At 41.5% G+C, this 23,984-nt stretch overlaps 1 protein-coding gene across 12 annotated transcripts; it reads left to right on the forward strand.

Annotated features, from left to right (window-relative positions):
- The first annotated feature begins 265 nt into the window (after positions 1 to 265).
- Positions 266 to 22,734, forward strand: LOC123156868 (glyceraldehyde-3-phosphate dehydrogenase 2, cytosolic). Of its 12 annotated transcripts, none has more exons than XM_044575052.1 (11): positions 266 to 706; positions 801 to 1,541; positions 1,652 to 1,752; positions 2,283 to 2,588; positions 2,678 to 2,824; positions 2,905 to 2,965; positions 3,057 to 3,154; positions 3,270 to 3,330; positions 4,104 to 4,288; positions 4,752 to 4,831; positions 5,124 to 5,498. In XM_044575052.1, the coding sequence occupies exons 4-9, from the start codon at positions 2,475 to 2,477 to the stop codon at positions 4,106 to 4,108; spliced, it is 486 nt and encodes a 161-aa protein (XP_044430987.1). In that variant the 5' UTR covers positions 266 to 706; positions 801 to 1,541; positions 1,652 to 1,752; positions 2,283 to 2,474; the 3' UTR covers positions 4,109 to 4,288; positions 4,752 to 4,831; positions 5,124 to 5,498. The 12 variants fall into 12 exon arrangements, 6 of the variants coding, with proteins under 6 accessions (XP_044430987.1, XP_044430986.1, XP_044430985.1 ...); XM_044575051.1 differs by having other exon boundaries at positions 5,127 to 5,498; XM_044575050.1 differs by having other exon boundaries at positions 5,420 to 5,498.
- Positions 22,735 to 23,984: the final 1,250 nt, after the last annotated feature.

The raw sequence follows: 23,984 nt of genomic DNA on the forward strand, positions 1-23,984 counted from the left end.
TATATTTTTATTGATTTTGTGAGGTATGTATAGTATTTATATCTATATGAACATTTTTTTGATCCACAAAATTACACAGGGCCATAAATGGCTGGGCCAGGCCCAGCACAAGAAAAAGCACAGGCAACGGCCCACCTCCCCCACGCGACGACGCACCTCCCCCGCGCGACGGCCCACCTCCCCCATGCGACGACACAACTACCCCGCCCGACGGCCCACCTCCCCCGCCTCCCATAAAACTCGTCGCCACCTACCCCCCCCCCCGCAACCTTATCCCATTCACTCCTCACTCCACTCTCTTCAACTCCCCCTTTCCCCTCCGCTGCCGCATCGCCGCGCGCATCCACGAGCCGCCGGCCGCGCGCGTCCACGAGCCGCCGACCGCGCTCCTCCGCCCGATTTTGCCGCATCAGGCCCTCACCTCTCCTTTCCACTCTTGCCAGTTGCCACATCTAGCCCGCTCACCTCCCCCTACCGCATCGTCGTGCATGTCGCCGCGCCCGCAACGACCACGACTCCGCCAGCCGACCAGCGCACCAGTCTCCGGCGACCCGTGTGCGACCGATGGTGACGCACACATCGAGCAACATCGACCGGGCGCGGGTGCTGGATCTGGTCGCCGTTTGGAGGTCCGGTACTAATCTCCGACGAGTTCCTTGCGCAGATCTGAAGAGGGGTGCCTCGATCTGCCACACCAGAAGGTCAGGTACGCTGATCCAAACCCTCAGTTGGATTCGTTGACTGTTGGCTGCTTCCGTGGGTTCATTTTCTGATGGATGCATTTTTGCTTTGCGCTGCAGGCTTCGGCCGGATTGGCAGGCTTGTGACCAGGGTTGCGCTCTAGAGCCCCGATGTCGAGCTCGTCGCCGTCAAGGACCCCTTCATCACCACCGACTACATGGTATCGTTCTCGATTCTCCTAGCTTATGCGATCTACGGGCACGTATGGTAGGGTCGTTTTGGATTCGTGCATGGGACACCCGTTTATATTCACTGGATCCGAACCCTGAGTTGGATTCGTTGACTATTGGCTACTTCTGTGGATTCGTTTTCTGATGGATGCATGCACTGGCGGAGCCTTGTGGAGGCAAAACGGGGTCGTGACCCCCCTTACAAACTGCATTTGTGTTAGTATACGTATATATGAGGTATATATATTAAGTGTTTTAGCCCAGCCATCGATGGATGACTCCCTTTCAATCCGATTAGCTTGTGTAGTCCATACTCCATAATTCCATCTGTACAAAGCTATAGCTAGCTAGCAAAAGCAGCTTGATTAATTGTTCGTACAAAGCTAGGTAGCTAGTACAAGCAGCTTGATCGATATATGTACGAGTAGCTTCCTGCTTGTTGCTGCATCGGACTGCTTGCTTGCTAGTTGGATTCGCCCTCTACTTGTTGCATCTTCTGGCATCACTAAGATTTTGTGTCTACTTGCTACTGCATATGCATGGAATACGATGAGTCGGCAACCAACAATTGATGAGCCTGACTGCCAAAGAATGGAAGGAGCAAGATGTGCTTGATTACCATATAATTTTGTATGATTCACATCTGTTTTCATGCATATTTTGCTTTGACTTAGAATATTGGCCCCCCTTAATTGCTTGTCACGCTCCGCCACTGGATGCATGTTTGCTTTGCGCTGCAGGTTTCGGCCAGATCGGCAGGCTTGTGGCCAGGGTTGCGCTCGAGAGCACCGATGTCGAGCTCGTCGCCGTCAACGACCCCTTCATCACCACCGACTACATGGTATCGTTCTCGATTCTCCTAGCTTATGAGATCTATGGGCACGTATGGTAGGGTCATTTTGGATTCGTGCATGGGACACCCGTTTATATTCACTGGATTACGAGCTTAGATCTGTACTAAACATGAATGGATTTGCTTTTCTAGTTACACGCTGATGCTTTGCTACACAATCATAAGCACAGTTAAATAGCGATGTATATGAATCTAGTGAATGTCGCTACATGCCTGTCTGTATCATCAGTTTTGGGAAACGACTTTTAGATCTGCTTTGCAAGTGCCTTATGCATACGTTATATTCCTCACTTCAGTGGAGAATAGTTATGCAGTTCCAGATTTGAGGAATCTATTTGTTCCATGCAGTGACTATTGTTCCATTGTGGTATTTATAATAGATGTACACCTGGTAGTATTATCTCTTATCTTACTAAATAAGACACATGCATGCTCCGTGCCAGTTAGTACTTAATTAAAGCATAGCGCTACTGATTGTCTCATATTATGGTTCTGAATTATGTGCTTGTAACTTGCAGACCTACATTTTCAAGTATGACACTGTCAACGGACAGTGGAAGCACCATTAAGTTAAGGTGAAGGACTCCAAGACCCTTCTCATCGGTGAGAAGGAGCCAAGGAGGTTGCTGTGTTTGGCTGCAGGTTTGTTACCACTCATTTTTGTGGCCATGCAGTTGATTTCCATGTAAAGTACACGGGCTGATCGTACAATGTCCTCATGTGGGAACCCTGAGGAGATCCCATGGGCTGCTGCTGGTGCTGAGTACGTTGTTGAGGACACCGGTGTTTTCACTGGCAAGGACAAGGCTGCAACTCACATTAAGGTACATTCTTTCACACTTTACATTTCATGGTACGTAAACATTTCTTGTGTATAATTTACTAAATTAGTTTTCTGTGTCACCACTTTCAGGGTGGTGCCAATAAGGTCATCATTTCTGCTCCCAGCAAGGATGCTCCCATGTTTGTCTGTGGTGTCAATGAGAAGGAATACAAACCTGACATCGACATTGTCTCCAACGCTAACTGCACCACTAACTGCTTTGCTCCTCTTGCTAAGGTGCTTATCATTGAAGTTTTGTGCTGCTCAAACCAACTGCCAATATTGGGAATTGTATACTGATAATTTGTTTCTTTCAGGTTATCAATGACATGTTTGGCTTCGTTGAGGGTTTGATGACAACAGTTCATGCCATGACTGGTAATGCATTACACTGGGTTTTTTCTTCAACATTTTATATTATATATTTGACTATTGTATGCTTATGTGTGGCTGAAATTTGAATTTACAGCAACCCATAAGACTGTTGATTGTCCTTCCAGCAAGGACTGGAGAGGTGGAAGGGCTGCCAGCTTCAACATCATTCTGAGCAGCACTGGTGCCGCAAAGGTATATTCAGCTGGCCTTCTATTATATGATCAGTTAACTGATTGAACACTGTAGCTTAATACAATAATATGTTTGATGGATTACCATTTAATTATAACTGTTTGATTTCCTGCAGGCTATTTCGTTTGATTTGATGGAGGGTTATGAAGGGAGCCAGTTCAAGAGATCATGTGCAAGTGAGTTTTTGATTTCCTTTACTATATCGTTCATATAGTTTAACTCTTTATTATTATTTTATACATGGACTTATAGCTATGTTGTTTAACTTAGGAACAGTACAATCTTAGAACATGTTTATTATGTTTATAATTCAAGCAAATCTTGGCGACATGTTTCTAATTCGTGATGGTCTGCAAGCTATGATTTATGAGCCGATAGAAAGTTTAAATACTTGTTTCATTTGGCAGGCCAGAAGGTGGTTTAGAATATTTTTGTTATTTGTTATATTCATTGTATTACTTGCTCTATCTTGATAATGTAGTTGGTATTGGAGTATTACATATCCATTGTGAATAGTTTTAGGCTATTCCATCGAAGCATTTTTTCATCATGCAATTTATATGATAACACTGCAGTAATGACTTAATATTATGACTCTGATGACATCTATCTTCAGAAGATGATTACATTTGTTTGTTTTCTGGCATGTTGAAACACTTAAGAAGTTAAATGTTTGTTTTTCTGGCTCAAATATATTAATGAGATTTCATTAAAAAGTTAGGCAGTCAACTATGGTCAGAATAGACTGTTAGCCTATAATATCTGAAAGAACTATTTGTATTCAGTTGCAGCCCACCTAATTGGACTGCTTTATTAGATCTAAAATCAATTGTATTGGCTATGATATTTTTATAACCTGGCACTATCTCCAATGGTGTTCTTTCTTTGCAATTTGATGGTATGCCTGACCAAGCATGATCCTAATCTAATAACTGTTAAACTTTTACAGAATAGATAGATCCAGAAATTTTCATACCTAGAGGACGGTGCCTTCTTTGTGCTCCTTGCTTACAGAAGGTGCTCCTCCGGAATTTGTCCTCCAAGTCTGGGTATTTTGATGCTTTTCTATATGTGATGGGCGAAGGGAGAGTAAGGAGGGGTGTGAGGGATGGCAGAGGAGGTTAACATATATAGGTAGGCCATGCAGGGGAAGGCTGGAAAGCAGATATCTTTCCAGTTCTACCATGTATAATTATGTATGGTGCAGATATCTTTCCTTTTTTCATCATACACACACCTCATAATAAATTAGAAAAGATGTCAGAAATCATAACTTACTAAAATATTAATTTTTTGTATTAATTAAATAAACAACCGATCATGGCATGCTGATTGCATGCCATATAAAAACGAAATATCTTATATGTATATTTAAATATTGATTCTATTTTTATTATTGTTCAGTTTGAAAAGATAAACATGAACTTTCTATATAACTTATGTGTATTTAATCAGTTCAACGTAAAAAAAGTTAAATTAACAAACAAATAATCTTAAATGTTTTGTTTCTGAAATATGGCAATTAACAACCTTCTGATTTTGTTGTATGCACAATCAAAACACAGATGCACCTAATGCATCATTGATCTTTTGCAAGGGAGCGTGGGTCAGAAGGGGGCGTGGAACTGCTGCAGCCTATCTGAGACAGAGCAGACTCCAGCGAATTTAGCCAGCCAGGTACATCCTCTAAACGACAAAACGGTAGCAACTTGAACAAAATTTGAATTGATTAGTATAGTAGCTTAGTAGTAGTAGCTTCCTGTACTCTTATTTATGTCGAACAATCACTGCACCGGCACTCCTGGGATTATATATGTATGGGGGTCTGTGATATTGTGAGTGATCTTACATTTGTTAAGCTTGATGATATTTGCACAAACTGTGTAAGACAAACAGATCCTCCTCCCCTCCTCGCCAGCAGATCCTCATCCTCCTCTCTTGTAGCTAATCCTCCTCCTCTTCAATACAGCAGCAACTGATAACAGGCAACAGCAAGGAGCCATCACCTTTCACTCCCCCTTCTACCCCACCATCATCTTGATGATGCTGATGTTAAGTTGGTCATTGCTTGCTGTTATTAGTTGTTCAATGCTTCCTGCTTTGCTGGTCGCTCACTGCTTTGTGCTAGCTGCTTTGCTGTATCGCAATAGAAAATTCACGGCATGCACACTAACATATCTACTATTAAAGTGGTTTTGTTTTTTACTGTACGTACTGATCAATAAGAAAAAAACATTCATCTCTCATTTTTGTTACTATATTCAGGATCACAAAAAATATAAGCAGCGTCTATTAGTTAGCTGGAATTAAATGCAACGGCGAGAGAGGAAGATCAAGGACAACTTAAAAAATAAAGAATATATGCAAGGTACGTGCCATATGAACGTCATATGTTTATTGAGTATTCTCTAGCTGGAATGTGATTATTACCGACGAAGAAAACCTCGTATAGTATAACAGTGCGTGTATGGATGGAGTTATACTATACGAGGTAGTATATGATGCGAGGCACGGAATGTCTGAAAACATCACTTGGTCTACTTTGAGTATGTTGTGAACCTGCCATCGTACAACACAAAAGTACTCCGGTTCAACTGGAGCACCATGTATGGTCCAAACTGGTCTGGTCTACAACCGTAAAATTTAGATAGAATGTAAGATAAATAAACAACCAACATAGCTAGTGGATGCCACCATCAATCACTCTTTAAACTATATAAATATTTTAGAAAATGTCATTTGATCATCTGATCAGCACGGGCATTCAAACAGATTATTACCTAGCAAACAACTAAACATCACTTTATTTTTAGGTATTTATCGATGCAGCAGTCCTCCTTAGCCACCAATAAATCTCAACGCTACTCTAACTTGATCTGGAATGTTGTCCTTTGCTTCATTCTCCCTGACCATCAACATCTGGACCATTAGTCGCTTCCTGAGACTTATTGGATCCTTCAAAATAAGCATAAAAATAGTCAGAAGATATATTTAGCAAATATATGAAAGTTGTAACCTCGTTACAAATGTACTTGCATCAGTCCTAGGCATGTTATGAACCATGTCATTCCCGATGGTTTCATACAGATGGGCCATCTCCTGTAAAACTTTGAATCCGGAGTCCATGCTGTCACAAAAAAACACAATATTGTAATAGCTATATAAGAGCACACACTAATACCTAAGACAAATTTAAAACAGTACCGTCGAGGTGAAACATGAATATTCTCTTGTTCGGTCCATTCCATAAGTTGGTTGTTCCTATCAGGGGCCTCCTGTTGCAAGACAAAGCTCAATTCTTGCTTCACTAAAAGGGCTTCCCTCTGAAGATCAGTGTCATGGAAGTCCTCCTCAAACTAAAATAAAGCCTGGTTCAAATAATCAATCATGATAGTCCTCTCCATTTCCATTTTCACTGCTAAAAGACCGTATGAAGAATCCACGTGTGCCAGTGGGATAATATACTACATTTGGTAGACAAAGGTAAATGGCAAACAAGATACCCATACTAATTTATAACAATGATAAAACTCACAATTGTAGGGGTGTGAAACACGTCGTATCTTGGAAAAGGTTCAAGCACGACATTGTTAATCAGCGCATTGGTGCGTTGTTCTTGGCTTAACCAAGTCTGCCTTAGCGCCCGTGCTTGCTCATGGAATCCCAAATTAAAAAAATGTGTCTTTCCAACAGAGCCGGTGCCTGCGCTCCTCTCCGCTGCGACGGTAGTAATCTTACGGACGGCAAGATTGAAGCACAACGGATGGACAACTCCATCTCCTCTGATGGTGTCTCGGATGATCCGTAGGCTAATCTTGATAGGGAATGGGCGGGGGGCTGTTAATCTAGATTGTGCTATAAAAAGGAAGAACAAGGTTCATAACAGTCATAAGTTTAAGTAAACCTAAAGTCAAACAATTCAACTGTGTTGGTGTCTATAACATATGACTAATTTAACGATAGCATATATCACATTAAATGACCTAAAAAAGTTTACAGTCTCTACGTAAGTTAAGTATTTTTGTATTATCCACCAGCAAAAACTTTAACAGATTGCAGTGTTATATCACTTGTTCAATATTGTTGGGAGTGACTGGGGTGGAATTATACGATAACTTATATAAAAATTATACATGTAAAGGGCACTGGACCTAGACGATGAAGTGCAAACAAGATTAGATATTTAGGGCTGTGAAAACTTACTCTAGTTGTTCTTTGTCTGAGGAAAGCGTGATGAAATCGTACACGAAGTCGACTGCGTGTCGCACTCCCCCAAAAATCGACATTGCTTCCATTACCGGGGCAAAACTTCTGTCCTAGCACTGGTAAAGCGAGGGAGGGATCAGTGGACGACGGTGAAGTCAGGACCCGTAGTATTTTATTGAGCAGAGATGATGGCCGACGGGAATTGTGCTTGAATTGTTAGGAAGGTGCCCCTTAATGTTCCTTAATTGCATGTTTCACTAAGAAAAAACAATCATAAATTAAGGCAAGATCTTTATTTTGGTTGCACTATGCAGATAAATCAGAGACATATTAAATGTTTCCTAGTATATGCCTCCCTTTCCCCATAACTTTCGCAATCTAAAAATAGAAAGAAATAGGATGTACTGGGCGATTGCGGCAACGCTCGATGCCCACACGAAAAGTGATCGCTGCAGCCCCATCATTTAACCGGTGGGCCCTGCTGTATTTCCCTAATTAATCTGCCTCCCTGTTTTCAACGGTGTGCCCCGGTGGCTTTCCTCTAATAAATCTTTCCCCCTCTTGATTCAATAGTTGGCCTCCGTGGGCATTATAAACATTTTTTTTGAACTGCAAAACTTTCATTCACTTCCTTAAGTTACCGAGCAAGATCGGTGGCAACAAAACCCTGGGCAAAGGTACGGACAGCACCGGGCCATAGGTCTGGGTTACCTGCCCCATATTGGACCCGAACAACGCTAGAGTGTCTACAAAATTATTACATGCCAAAGGGCAATGTTCAATTTAGAAGGAACTAAAATTCAAAGAAACATCAATTAATAAACCAACAATATGGTAGTAAAACCAAACTTCAATAATACCAATACATCATAAAGTCTGGATAGTTTGATAATACCAAAACATCATAATTTTTTTAAATGTACGTGTATATATGCCTGCGTTGGGATTGCACGAGGTACAGAAGGCTTAGTTAGTTTTTCCAAAATAAAAATATACTGCGTGCGTGCCTTGTTTACTTTTCTGGCTCCCGTGAAAAAAGGAAGGGTGGGGGAGAGATGGACGAAGGACGACGACGTAAGACAAAAGACGGAACACTACATTTTCAAGGTATACTGTAGACGTAGAATACATTATTCATATTGTCAAAAGGATAATTCTCAAAGGTCCATGATAATTCTCAAACTGTAGTAGCCATTTATTTGCGACATTTCAATATGCATTAGTGCATAGTCAGCCGTCCAAAAACCTCAAGGCCGCTCTAATTTCATCTGGCATACTTCTAGTGTCCATTGTTACTCGCTTGAACAACACCATTGACGTACGCACGTATTTCATCATGTGTCATGAGGCTGGCTTCATGGATATCTACGATAAAAATCAGTGCTATATAGTAGTGACATAGTATTATAAAAAAAATACGTTCAAAACAAATTTAAAATAGAACGCAGCCCCTACCTTGTAGATAATGATGACCATCATAAATGTTAGGAGAGAAGATGAATGTGCTCTCCCTTATAGTTTGCAAGCATCGATCCCTTTGATTTACTTGTATATAAGTAACAACAATCTTCTCGAACAGATTGTCAGTGCACTGCAAATGGCAGAAGTGACACCCAACGTGTTCTTCACATACACGTAAGAATATTATCTGCCGTCTACAAACAAATACAAAAGTGAGTCTATCATTGCAACAATAAAATTACAAAAATAAGCATATGAAAAACTCAAATTATACAATGGCGCTTATTGAGAGTTCATGAGGCCAATCTTGAGGGAAGGGACGCGGCGGTCATATATTGAATCCAACTTATATTCTATCTGACCAACGTATGCAAGGATAGCAACCACATCTGCCAATTTGAAATCAGAATGAGACTCTGAGTTATACAACATAATATACAACAACAAATGTAAAGATGATGCACCAGTGATGGTTTTGTCCCGTAGCTCAAATATTTCTTCAAACTGTGGGAAGCACAGTGGGCAAATTGTCGACGTTATTTGCTGTGCCGACATCCAGACCTCGGTCGTAGAACTTAGTGTGGTGACAAAGTCCATGTTTAGGTACCAGAAATGTCCATCTGGCATTTCTGTGGGGCTGAACCCGACGCGATTGAAATCATAGGTCCCACCGGTTTGTAGCATGCTGTTGAAACGGATTGCCTCGCTGTTGTACGCAATTGATTCCATCTTTGTTCCCTAAAATATTTTTATGAATCATAAAACAATGTGCAAAAAAACATGTTTTTGTTTCCGTAAAGTAGATGGTTAGTGCCTTACATGCCGATCGAGTAGTATGCACTGAAGGTACAAGTTTCCCATGCCATTCTCTTTGATGCGAGCCTTCCACATGACCTTAGCTTGAATAATCCAACAGTTCTGATATATGTGCTCCATTTAGACTCGATGAAAATTTAAGTTCCTGTGCGTAGAATAAAACAAAAGGATGAAGTAAAATTAATTTGCAAGGGGAGCATAAAATTAAACAGACAAGGAGCATAACATTCTAGTGGCCCAACCCTAAGCATGTCAAATTTATACATATTATTCATGTTTTTCTTACTTATTTTCTTGGGGTTGCATCTCGCAATATAATGCGTAGATTGATTTTGTTATATTTGGACGGGGTGTTTCGGAGCCATGGAAAAAAATTGTATATCCTACGGGGTTTGGTTATAGCAAGATAATATTTTGCAACGAATAAAAAAAACTATTATGTATTTCAGACTAACTGTCCATCTAGTTTTAACTAATATACAAGATGAACAAGCCGAGAAAATCTGTTTTAGTCGCCAAGTCTATTAATATGTTCTAGTCTATGCCATGCGCTACAACTTCCAAGATAAAGACAAGGAGACAAAACAATGGTGATTATTTCAATAAAATAAAACATTATCAAGTGATGGCAAATAGTAGAGCTGATCTTATATCTAGCCTGTTCATCGAAGGGGTGATGGGTTGACTGATGACAGGAGCTGGAGGCGACGCCATCACCCTCTTAGAGGTGATTGAACCGTATGAGATTACCATGGTCGTCGTGTAGGATATGACTTTTCCTCTATCGAAATATATGAAGACAAATATTGTGCAGCGGGGCTTGTTTTTATAAGCATTGAGGGCGGCGGGAAAATGAAATATATTTGAATGTTTGTTTTTGGCAAGCTAGGTCCCCGTTGGTGACATATCTGTCAGATCTTTAATATTCGGCAACCTATTAAAAGTTCTTTATTAAACAAGGAAACATACATCTCAAAATCGGTCCATGATCAACCGAATTGATTCACATCATATTTAATTGATGCAAATTTGTGATTTATGATAACTTGCCAGGGAAAACGTATCTGAGATATCACATGCGTATAGAATCACAATTTGTTGCCTATGAAAGGTTGACTTTCTATTTCTCACATAAAATTATTTATTTTTTCCCTTTTATACTCTGTTTTTTACCATTAACTTGATGATATCTTTACTTATGTTATAGGTAATTGACCTTGCGTAAATCACATCTTTAATTAATTTATAGGTAATTGCTAACGGACAATAGACAATATTATTATTTTAGTATAAATCATGTCTAACACATAATTTTACGATCCTCATGTATATCAAACAATATAATTGGAATATGAATCATTCATTCGAACACAGCTTTGCAAAAGATAATATTGTTTATTATTGTTCATCACAACAATCTTTAAAACACACATACGTTACAAATGAGAAACAATAGTACAACAAATAAAGATAATAGTAGTAGAAGTACGCGCTCCCATAGATAGCACACAACATAATTTTGTCTATCTATGCGTATGCATTAGGAGGAACTGTATTAGACACATGTCCCTATTTGTGTATGCATTTGTAGAAGCAGCACATCAGCAACATCTCTCGGTCACGGAAAAAATAAACGATCCATCTCTCTCTCTCTCTCTCAACGCCTGAGTACTGGTTCTTCTTGCGAAACACGAACAAATAAGTACTCGGGTTGCTGCTGCTCGTCAGCATCAAAATTTTTGCGCCTGGGTAAAACTGCTCTGGCCCTTGGGCCTTTCTCACACACGCATGCTCTCTCTCCCATACAGAGCAGCGGAAGCCATCAAGCCCACGCCGCGGAGAACACACTGGTAATGAGGTGACAATTGGAGGTAGACAAAGCATCCCAAAGATAGGAGAGGGAACCTTTTGTCTCTTATAGTTAGTGTAGATATAGATAAATGATTTGAGAGTATCACATTGACATCAAGCACAAGTATGAGAGAACAAGCAAACTAATAACCCTTGATTATTTGAATCCGAACGATTACATTGATAAATGCTCATAAGGAGCAATGCAACAACTAACATAATAAGAAATACAAATAACAATGTAGACCCCCTCATGCTTGGTCATTTCATGGTGGTGGTGGCTTCTTGTCGCATGCTTGGATATGCTTCATGACCACCTCCGTCAAATGATCCATTTGGTTAATCAAAGTCTGCACCAACATGCTAGTACGCTGATGTGCCTGCAGAATATCATAGTTTTTGGTACCCCAACCATCTTTCCTTTGTGCATTTGACCCCGTGTCACGCTGGATATCCCAGGCTGAGGGGACATGTGCACGAGGGATGTGATGCACCTCACGGCGTCGGATTAGGTTATCAAAGTGGTTTGTGGAAAGAGTGGTTGGGAACTGAATAGGCAGATTATGATCATGCATCTTTAGTTTCTTACACTTTCGTGAGGATCCCTCACTAAGAACACGATCTCGGTGCGGTTCTTCATCTTCCAGTTGACCTAGATCATCAGGGTGAATCTGATTCGTGTCTTCTTGATCATGATGGTTATCCTCGGAACTATTGGATGACGACATGTCAAAGAAAATGGAGTGGCAAGGGTGGAGCGTTCTGGTTTGGGTGATGCAAGGGTGGAGCGTTCTGGTTTGGGTGGTGCAAGGGGGTAGCAATTTATAGATGTTTATAAGGAACGCAGATTAGAAAATCCCTCTATGAAGCAACCGAGATGATCACAATCACAAAATAAAATCTTCTAGAATCAGATAGGATTCGGCGTGATCAAACCAGTAGTAGTTTACAATGAAAAACAATGAACATGCCATTAAATAAACTAACACTACTAATTTTAATGTCACCAACCCCTTTGGAGATATAACAGAAATACATTTAAGGCTGATGATACACGTTCTGATTTGATGACATGGTTGGTGATTGGCATGATCACTTGCCGTCATATACTATTTGTTCCCGAATATTATATGGGGGATTTTGGTCATTAAATAAATTAACTTGCCATCATCAAATAGTTTTTATATGGATATTTACTATGTCTGTCGAAATTAAATTTATTATAATTCCTTTTCCTGTTTTATTAAGTTATTTTCCATTTATAGTAAATATTTTTATTTGAACAACTTTTTTTGAACATCATTTTTTGAGCACCAATATAATTTGAGCACATTAAATTGAGCGTCAAGATGGCGTCAAACACATTAATTTGAGCACCAATATAATAATTAGGAAGATGTGGGACAAATATTAGACACTCATACACACTAATACAGCTGAAGGCAGTAAAAACATTTTGAAATCCATGTATGCTTTCGGAATTTTCATGACCCTGCATGCTTCATCAATGCTAAAAACTGAACAGAGTTTAACACTGATTGGAGCAAACCAAATGTTAGACACTCATAAAGCTCAAGGGAGTAAAAGAATTTCAAATACATAACTATATATACTAACAACAAGCCTTGATAGCTATCAATGTACATGAAAAAGGAATAGCATATAAAACTGGATGGAACAAATAAAATATTACACACTCATAAACACTCATAAAGCTCAAGGCAGGAAAACAACTTCAGATACACGTATGATTGCAGCCTTTTCATGAGCATTTATGATTTATTCATCTCGAGCACACATAACATATGTAAACCAATGTATCACACGCACTGATGGTGACAAGACATATTTGCTCAATGTTGCAATTAAACTATATAAAATAATTTTAACATGATCCAGCTCTTCATGAAGCCAATCATTATTTCTGATTCTCATATTACACAAGACATAGTACACTGTGTGACATGTACATTGTCAGATTACACATAACACAGAATAAATTTATTGAAATACAGTTATTACTTGAACTGACTGGTGTATACCTCAAACAACCAAGATACCAAATGAAAATATATGTCATAGGACCGAATTACAGCAATTCTTGCCCATCGGAATAGTAAATTGCATATGTAAATCCAGCAGGACTATTTAGACCAGACTTCTGCCTGTAAGTACTTCCTTGTAGACGATGTTCTGCATTGAGGTCAGCAAGGACACGGTCGGTCTTTTTCGCTTCTTCGGATTGTTATGTTGCTTGTTGGACTTCTCCTTTGGCTTCTCCTTCTGAATTAGTATTTTTATGTTTCTCTTTGCGGTGGCTCGAGACAAAGCAACATAGAGTTGACCATGAGAGAACACCGGATTAGGTAGATACACACCAACAACCGGGATCGTCTGCCCCTGAGCCTTGTTAATCGTCATAGCAAAGCTAAGCCTTATAGGAAATTGCTTCCTCTTAAACTTGAATGGAAACATGTCGTTGTCAGATGGGCACATAGGTATTGAAGGAAGACCCTCCTACCAGCGTGTTGTCCAATAACGATTTCTGCATCAATGGTGTTCCTCTCAAAACCTCTAACAACAAGCCTAGTCCCGTTACACAACCCATTAGCTGGATCAATGTTCCTTAGAAGTATAACCGGGCAGTTCAGCTTTAGTTTGAGTGCATGTGGAGGAAGACCATTGGGAGTCAATCCGTTCAGAAACTCAGGAGCGCAGTAGCCATGTGGGTCGTCCTCCGCACTGTCAAAGCTATGGTAGATTACTTCATCTCCGTGGAAACGCTCTATCATGCGGATGTTTATCTCGTCGACGTTGTCATTTGTCGTGGAAAGGATGGCGCGAGATGTCATGTAATTCGAATCAGCCATGTTGTCATCTAGACTCGGAAACACGTGGTCAATCAGCTTCTCCAGGTCGTCAACCTCGCCTTTAGATGGTAGACAAATATCATCAGGGAGTAGTATGTTGCCTTGATCGTCGGCTTCCTCTGTACCATTACCGACCCTGGGCAAGTAATCTGCAAACCACGTGTCATTATGAGCCCTCATGTTGGTGATGAGCCGAAGCTGCCGCATACTCTTCCATAGATGAGAACTTCGGAGGCTTGCATCAATTATCTGGCCCCATGACCCCCTTCTAACGACCGGAAGCACCTGCCTAAAGTCCCCACCAAAAACAACAGTCTTTCCTCCAAAGGGTCGGTCGCGTATTCCCATGATGTCGCGCATGCTATTGTCTAATGCCTCAACCGCTTGTCGCTTAGTCATGCTGGCCTCGTCCCATAGTATCAATGAGGCCATCCTTAGCAGCTTGGCGGTTCCACTCTGCTTGGTGAAGCTGCACGAGGCTCCATCATCGCAACTCAATGGGATTTTGAACCTCGAGTGGGCAGTCCTGCCGCTAGGCATGATAGAAGCAGCGACGCCCGGCATCGAGGTAGCGATAGCAATCTTGCCATCGCTCCTCACCTTGGCGAGCATCACCCTGTAGAGGAAGGTCTTCCCCGTACCTCCAGGGCCATCAACAAAGAATATACCCCCATCACCGTGTTCAACAGCCGCTAGTATCTCGTCGTATGCAACCCTTTGCTCAAAATTCAGGGAAGATGCCAATTTAGTGTCACTTTCGTCAAACTCAACAGTTGATTCCTCGATGATCTCTCTAGCCTCTCCCTCGGTTGGGTCAAACGCATCATTGATCGTTGGAAGATCGAAATCAATAATGTCTTTACCCATAGACTGCAACATACCCCTAATGTCAAGCAACACCATCTGCTACACCTCGTTCTGAGACGTGCATGTCCGACGGTAGTCATCAGACATAGGATCAAGGTGTCTATCCCATAAACCGTGCACATTGCCTGGCTCGCAGTGCACCAAGATTGTTGCAAAGAGCCTCCTAAGAGAGCATGGCATAGCCCACTGCTCCGCCTCAGTAAGACAGTCGTCGAGCGTGTTGTCTGCCTCGATGAGTCCCAACCTTTCACCGGCCTCTCTAAAGCTCTCACATACCACGCTGTCGACGGTGAGCAAGTCCTCAAATCCTGTTTCCCCCGGAACATGGTTCAACAACACACGAAGGTAGTATCGCTCCCCCTCGGCAGGATTGGCAGACACGATACGACCTATTTGAAAATGCTCCACCCGCATCTTCCAAAATTTCTTTCTCTTCTCCCACGTGAAGCTTCCGGGGAAATCCTTGTACAATATATGCCTTGCCCAAGGGTGTTTTTCGTTTGCCTTGAAATACTCTATTAACATGGATTTTGAAGCATTCTCGAAGGATACAACATTCTTCAAGTCAGCTTGTGCATTGAATGCAACCCTGTGCATATTCGAGATATGAAGAGGCAACTGCAAGACAGGCGGATAATTGGCACATAGTGGGAAACCAAATATCCTCCACATAGCCTCCGGAGGAATGAAGAGGCATCTTGCGTCAACGTATCTCTTAATCTCATCAATGTTTCCATCAACGTCTGGCTGGTCGATGCTGAAAGAAGCCTTATCATGACCCTTATAGATGTACTTATAAATGTATTTTACAGCCTTTATGCTAGAGGAGACCTCGACGTTGATGTGGCAATTAAACATCCACAGAAGGTACAGGTTATATGGCACAACCCATCAGTTGTCCAACATTTTCCCTCGAACCTTAGCGCGTCTACCATCGTCTCTACGCTGATAAACTAGGTATGAGTCCTTGCCTTGTACCGTGTTCTCATTGAACGGCCGTGGGTATCTGCATTTGCATTCATTATCTTGCATGCAAACATTCTTCGGGTTGAGAGCACCGCATGGTCCATGCATCATATGTTTTACCACCATTGCATACAATTCCGGATACTTCTGCTTGTCTGGGGGCTCTGCGGAAATGAGTCGGTCATACTGCTCTGGGACAAGAAGCTTATACGTTGAATCCATGATCAACAAAAAATGTGCGTGGGGGAGGCCTCTCTTCTGGAACTTTACTACGTACACATAAGCAACAACAACACCCAGGACCATCTTCTTGAGCAACATATCTTTCATAGCCTCTAGTTTGCCATAGAACACGCGAGCCACAATATCAGGTCGGTCTTGCGCTGTCTGTCCAGCAACTCATTTGTTATCTCTTCCCATTTAGGGTTGCAAGTCATGGTCAAGAAGATGTCAGGTTTCCCGTATGTATGGACAATTTCCATGGCATCCATATGTTTCTTCTTCATGTCGCGGTCGCCACCAGGGTAAGTTCCAGGGAGCACTATTCTTTTACCAACAACGCTTGCTCGCGTCTCCCCTGATGTGATCGCATCAACAACTCCTTTGTACAAATCGACACGGATCTGCGTCTGGTTCTTCCTGTACCACCTCAACCGACAGCTCTCAATCTTGATGTACATGTCAACCGCCCATTGCTGCAGAAGGCGTGCTCCACAGAGTATTGGATTGAAGATCGCATGCCGTGTTTGCAACATGTAACAGTAGTAATCTCTCACGGAGACGCATAACCTACTATTCCCCTCTGCACATGTTTGAGAACCATCGCGTGAGCATTATTGGTTGAAACAAGAAATTATTTATATCAAAGTGGGAGACAAACGACATACCTGCATCATCCTCATCACCATGATACAAACAAGAATTTTGTACAACCTCCCAAGAAACATTACGTTTGGGTAGCTTCGAATGCCAACCTAGCTCCCCCATTGGATAAAATAATGGATAAGACAATGGGTCATATGCCCCTGAGGTCACACGTATACTATGCATTTCGTTGTTGTTACCACAAAGTGTTATCCTGCGGTCAAACCTTTTTGCTAAGTCAGTGCCCTCAACCCAAATTGCAGCGACCTTAGATGACACCGGTCTATTATATCTTCTTTGGTCAAGCCTCTTATCAGTGTTTAGGTCTATCCTATAATCATCGAGGTTGTCCTTGTGTGCACCCAAACTCCTAAATTGCTGGGAGTATGGGTTTCCTTTCAGTATGTCTACTAACCTCTTCACGACATCCTGATCTAACTGCTTGGTGGCCGCCTTACGATGATCTAGGTTAGGGTCGTCGTCATAGAAGTACAACTGCAGATGTTCTGTACGGGAGCTAGGCCCGAACGAATGGACATTGTGGTAGATGGTGCCGTGTGCTCGGAATGTGTACACCCCAGACTTCATGTTTGTGTAGTTTTCATCAAGGCTGACGCCAAGGGTTGTGAAGGTGAAATGCCCGTTGAAGAACCGTATGTTCTCCCGAAAATGTCTAGAATCTGCATCCATGCTGGACCATAGCCTCATAAGCTTTGGGATTGGTTCTGGTTTCTTAAGCTGGATCAGGCCATTGCGACAACAGAAGCCGTCAGTCTCAGACTCAAACTTCCTGGCATTACAGTGTTTGCAATTTTCGTCGAGCTTCAGGATGTGAGTGCTGTTTGGAATGTTCGAGTAGACAGTGTCAAATGGATCAAGCTCGCTAGTTTTAGCGCTAGACATGCTCGCTTCCTCGTCATCATCCAATATGTCATTATCGACGCCTACGGGGCATTTATTGAAAAATCACGTTGACACCAGTAAATTTGAATAAATGACACAACAATAAAGCTCGACAGTGTCATAGTGTAGAGTTGGCGATACCTTCGTTGCAAAACATGTAGTACTCCTTGTCAATCAAGTCGTGTGTTTCCTGCTCATCGCCCATGGTGCCGCTTTGGAATATATTGATGTCTTATGCATTGTCGTCGTACAGAATGCGACAACAAACAAGATAATGTTAAAACAACATGCTGAGAATGAGCATAATAAGCTGATAATCGCAATTTCATACCATCGGCACCGGCAGTGTATCTCGGCATGTTCGTCCCCGGATCGCCATCAGTTGAATCATTTGCGTCCCGAGAGGCGGGTGATGCACGGCTTGGGGAAGTGGGACATTCAGAGGTTGAGCTTGCTAGGCCTGTAAGGGGGATCACGATGCATTCGTTGCATGGTGTTTTTTTCCTTCTGTCATAATTGGCCTTCCTGTGTGCACTTGACTCTCCCTTCTCAATCACCGACATGCTTTTGCGGCGCTGCACGCGCTTCTCTCGTATTTTTTCATTCTTTTGTTCTCTGACCTCCACCGTTAATTCGTCATTTTTCTTCTGACGGCATGCCTTGCTACTCGCGTTTTTCTGCACCCTTTGCTCGTCTGTTAAATACTTAAATTACGTTCCGCTCATTGTCACTTTGCCTCCTAGCTAGAACAGTGTCCTGAATGACAGACGCGTGTAAAGTTGAAGGGGGACATGTAGCTCTGTCTTTCATTAAGTCTGTAACGCTAGAGCAATTCAGGTCGTCTGGTTCAATAATATTTTCAAGACGTAGTTAGAACAGTTTGATTTTTTGGCACTGGAGGAGCGCCATCTAGAATAGTAGGTCCTGATAACGAAAGTGATATTGGACATAAGCGTATACCTGAAGTATCAGATGGACGTTTGTTTTGATCTTTGATACGCTTATCCTTGTTCCTCCAATAAGCAGCTCGCCGCAGGGCGTTTCTATGGTCTCTTGCGTTCTTCTTCTGTTTTTTGCTCTATTTCTCGTGTGCCATTCAAAATTACATCTGGAATATAGTTCACACGTTCCAGAAAATTAGGGATCATACCACTTAGATGCTAGCAATTGCTGTTTGAGTAGGAACAAATTTGATTACCTTGTAGCTCGTTGTCATTAACGATCCCAGATGAGACCGTAGTTGTATCAGGAAATGTTGACGCATCATGCGAGAATGATGTATACCTAGTGGCTTTGTCTGGTGAACCAAAGTTGTCCAAACATATTAAGCATTAATTAATTAGACGGTACTAACCATAATGGTTAAATCATTATAAGTTTACCTGCTAAATTTTGGGTCAGTGCATGTTCAACTTGGGCATTAGGTTGCTTCTTCCGCCGATAGGAAGCCCTCCTCAGGGCGTTTCTATGGTCTCTCTTGCGTTCTTCTTCCGTTTTTTGCTCTGTTCCTAGGGTGTCATTCAAGATTACATTCACATCTGGTGTCATTCAGAACATTCCCAAATATTAGAGAATAAAATAGATACATGCAAGCAATTGATGTATGAGTAGGCACAATATGCTTACCTGGAAGCTCGTTGTCATAGCTGAGTCCAGATGAAACTGTGCTTGAACACGGAAATGTTTTAGACCTGGTTGGGTTGTCTGGTGAAGCAGAATTCATCAGCCATATTAATGCTTGTTGGTTACGACGGTACCGACTATAATGTTTAAAACATTTCAAACTTACCTGATAAAATAGGGATACATTGGTTTTCATCTAGGACATTAGGTTGTTTTTTCCGCCGATATGACACCCTCCTAAGTGCTTTTCTATGGTCTCTCTTGCGTTCGTCTTCCATTTTATGATGTGTTTCTTGGGTGTCATTCAAGATTATATTGTCATCTAGTGTCATTCAGGGCAAACTGTTAAATTAGAGAATAAAACGGTAACAAGCCAGCCATTGTTGAATGAGTATCATGGTTAAAACCCTTTAAGCTTACCTGCTGAATAAAGGGCATGTGCATTTTCATCTCTGTCATTAGGTTGTTTTTTCCGCCGACAGTTAGCCCTTTCAAGGGCGTTTCTTTGTTCTATGTTGCAAAAATCTTCTGTCATTATCGTATTGTCTTTGGTGTCATCAAAGTCACATAATCATGCCATTCACCTCATTATTTCTAAAGCCAAATGAGAAAACACAACTTGACATCTAATGACAACAAAGATGGTGATATCATATTACCTTTTTTATCTCTCAAACAAAGGACACCCGATGTGACCATAGCTTCCGAGGGTATGTTGCATCATTAGTCGAGACTGATGTATTCTTCGAGCTGGCTGAATAATATGATTCAACAAGCTTGGTCAGTAATTCTACAAATTGTGTAAAAAGTAACTACCTTCCTGCAAACACATCACATACGGGACGTGGATCAATTTACCAACCATGATAATCTGGCGTGGCTTTATTTATCTCCCTATCTTCGAGAACATTTGTGATATCACATAGAGATCAGCGACGGGCTGACTGCCCACTGACTTGTTGGTAATCCAAACCATTTGTCTTGTTATTTCGATAAGCCGCCCGCCTACGAGCGTTGATAAGTTCCCCATGATCTAATGAGCAACATAGTATGAGCATCATATTATCTCAAATCAGGTATATAGGTTAATAGAACGAATCATGTGCATACTATATGTCTGCATATCAAACTAAGAGCATCCAGCAACCTCACGTTAATGAACTCACCAGATTTTGCAAGTACAGGCCGATTCTCCTCTTGTAAACTGATAATATCCTCATTTTTTTTCTTCCGATAAGCTGCACGCTTCCGTGCATTGTACTGCTCCCTTGCTTCCTCAGCGTATTTTTTAGATTCATGAATTAGAGCTCCAGTTTCAAGCTGTTTGGAAACTGTGTTGTCTGCATCATGTTATAAGTTCAAATCAAAAAACAAATAAAACACACTGAACCACCACTGCACAAGCCGGTTGGGAAGGTGGATACCTTCAGTGTCAACTCGTAGCTCCGTCAGATTAGCCGGAGCCGTTTGACCATCAGCATGGTACCCAGGCCTTACCCATTCTGATCCATCTGTAGATTTCTAGTCAGCATGAATACAAAACCAATGTCTGCCTGGTATCCAGGCAAACAACAAACCAATATCTGATCAATGATGTACCTGTTTCCGTCGTGTAAATTGGGTCAACATTTGCAGTTACGGTTACGATGCTTGAATTAGATTCTATCAGATTTGTCTCGCTCGTAGGGGCTGCAACACAATTAGCATGGTTCTTAATCTCAGTCACCAGCATTCTATCAGATTTGTCAGATATGCACGTCAGGCAATACAGCTCAGTATTCTTCACAAAGATATATACCGGGTTCCGTTGCGTAATTAGCTTCATCTTGTTCATCAAAGGGTATCAAGGTTGCACTGTATTCATCATGATTTGTACCGCTCGTCTGACCTGCAACACATTTTGCTAAAAGATTGTTATTGTCATAAATGCAAGTAAAATTGGTGCAATGCTTATTACCTGTAACTACGACCTCTTCTAGTTGATGTTCATCGTCCTTGCTTTTTGCATTACCCATTCGCAAATGTAATGACCGATATCTCCAACTTGTGTCTGTCTGAGATGTTTTTGAGGCCTGGAAGAAACTTAAAGGAAACTTGACTTGGATGGAGATAGTAGATGCAAGATGAAAGCAAGAAAGATGGCGCATGAGCAAGAGGTAATCTACTTGAACGCATGCACAAGATGGTAATTTACTTGAAGGCATACAGACTTTATCATTCAGTTTATTACTTTTAGACACGGTTTTATCATAAATTTTAAGCACAATTGCTTCTGCACCTAAACAGTTAGAAAAACAGTGGCTGGTAATTAATATAATTCTGCAGGGTCATTTCTCATGTTCTAGACAGCCGCAAACGTTGTTAATTGAAATCATTATAATTCTGGTAATTAAATGCTTCCATGAAATTAATAATGCTAGACAAATCAATTGCTCCATTTAATTTTTATCACAGTATATCATTATGTTCCTTTAAACAGTTTTATCATGAACTTTAAGCATATGTAGGGTGCTTTCATCAATTTCATATGTAGGGTGCTTTCATCATTTTCTACCTTGATCTTATATACGTTTGTGGATGGCATTTGCTCCGCTGAAATATGTTATACTGCCATATATCACTGGTTGGCACTAATACTAATTTTATTTCAAATTTTCTCAAAAGTTACCTATTTGGATGGCTGGTAGATTAGAAGATCAGGATGTTCTCTCATATTGTTGTCAGCCATAATCTGGTAATCATTACACTATAGCTATTCTCTCTGTATGTTTGTGGATGAAAAAGATTTGTGTCCTGCACTGAACCTTACATGGTACTATCTTAATTTGCAGTTTTGTCAGAGTTACAGATCTACAGATTTTGCTGCTATTTGGATGTCTGGTATATAGCTATTATCTCTGTACGTGTGTGGATGAAAAATGAAGGACTATTTGTGTCCAGCCCTGAACCTTAATTGCTGCTATTTTATTTTGTAGTTTTGTCAGAGTTACATATCTACAGATTTTGCTGCTATTTGGATGCCTAGTAGATTACAAGATCTACATATCTCTATTTGTATCATGTGGTGCCTCTGATGCCTGTGATGCCTGACATGTATGTGGTGGCTGTACATTCTTAAAACTGTGATTATGTGATGCCTGTGATGGCTGTAGATCTCCTGGTGTGTGTGTATGCAATGAGATGGATGTAAATTTTTGTGTGTTCATAAGATGGCTGATTGAAAGGGATAGCCGGCGGAGGATATGTGATACCTGTAGTGAGTGTGTCTGGCGGCGGATCCTGGATGCCTTCGGCGGGGGAACGTGAAAGGGAAAGCCGGCGCCACGTCCTGGACGTCTCCGACGACGACGGGTCCTGAAAGGGATTGGCTACGGATCTGGGAAGCGCTCAGCAGAGGTCCTGAACGGGAGCAGAGCCGGATCAGTGGAGTTTGGCGGATTTGAAGTTAGAGTTACGCGCCGGCGGCAGCGTAGGGATGGAGTGGTGGCGGTGAAGGATCGAAGGGCGGCGGCGGGCGAATGAGGGCAGATTCGGGGAGACTGTCCCTCGCACAAGGAACACGAGACCTCGCTCGAGGACGCACAGTAGGGCGTTTTTTTCATTGGTTAATTTTCGCCGGTTTATTCTAGGTGGTTTATTTTCGATTGTGTTAGTTAATTGCGACGGGAGGTTGGGCTTCCGCGGCGCTCGATCGCGGGGTTTTACGTGGTTTTTCACGGTTGAGCGGGAGATGAGAGCAAGTACCAAAGAAGTACAAAAAAAACCTGATTAGGTGGGACTATAAATAAACCTGGAACACGGACTACCAACTCAGACATTAGGAGTAGAGATACATGCGCAACCGGTTCAGGTCGTAAGTACATCCCACATAGTAATATGTTTCCGTTCGTATGTACATCCCACACAGTCAATTCAAGAAGTACATTTCTGTTCATATGTACATCCCACACAGTCAATGCAAGGAAAATGTTTCCTTTCGCATGTACATCACATACAATTTTCCCCATTAAATTATTTGTGATAGTGTTGCCACTGCAGACGATATTAACAATTTTATCGTTTGCATTATTGAATGCATCACGCATGGTGCATAGAAGAAACTGTGTGACATATGTTGTCCATCACACACACTTTTTTTTTGGAAAACGTTTGCGCAAGGTGGCCTAACGCAAATATTTTTCGAGAGGAAGTCATGTGTGATTGTTCATTGATCCAACACGTTTTCTTCCTGGAAACCGTCTGGGTTGTCTAAGATCATTTCCCACGGTGCTGTCTCAATAATCGTTTGCAATAGAAAAACCGAATAAGCATGCTAATTGGCCTATTATTAGTAATCCATTTATTAATCAAATTGACATCTCATATTAAGCACACAATATATTTTATTTTCGTATTACGGAACT

The sequence above is a fragment of the Triticum aestivum genome, chromosome 7B (assembly GCF_018294505.1).
Source record: "Triticum aestivum cultivar Chinese Spring chromosome 7B, IWGSC CS RefSeq v2.1, whole genome shotgun sequence".
Taxonomy (NCBI): domain Eukaryota; kingdom Viridiplantae; phylum Streptophyta; class Magnoliopsida; order Poales; family Poaceae; genus Triticum; species Triticum aestivum.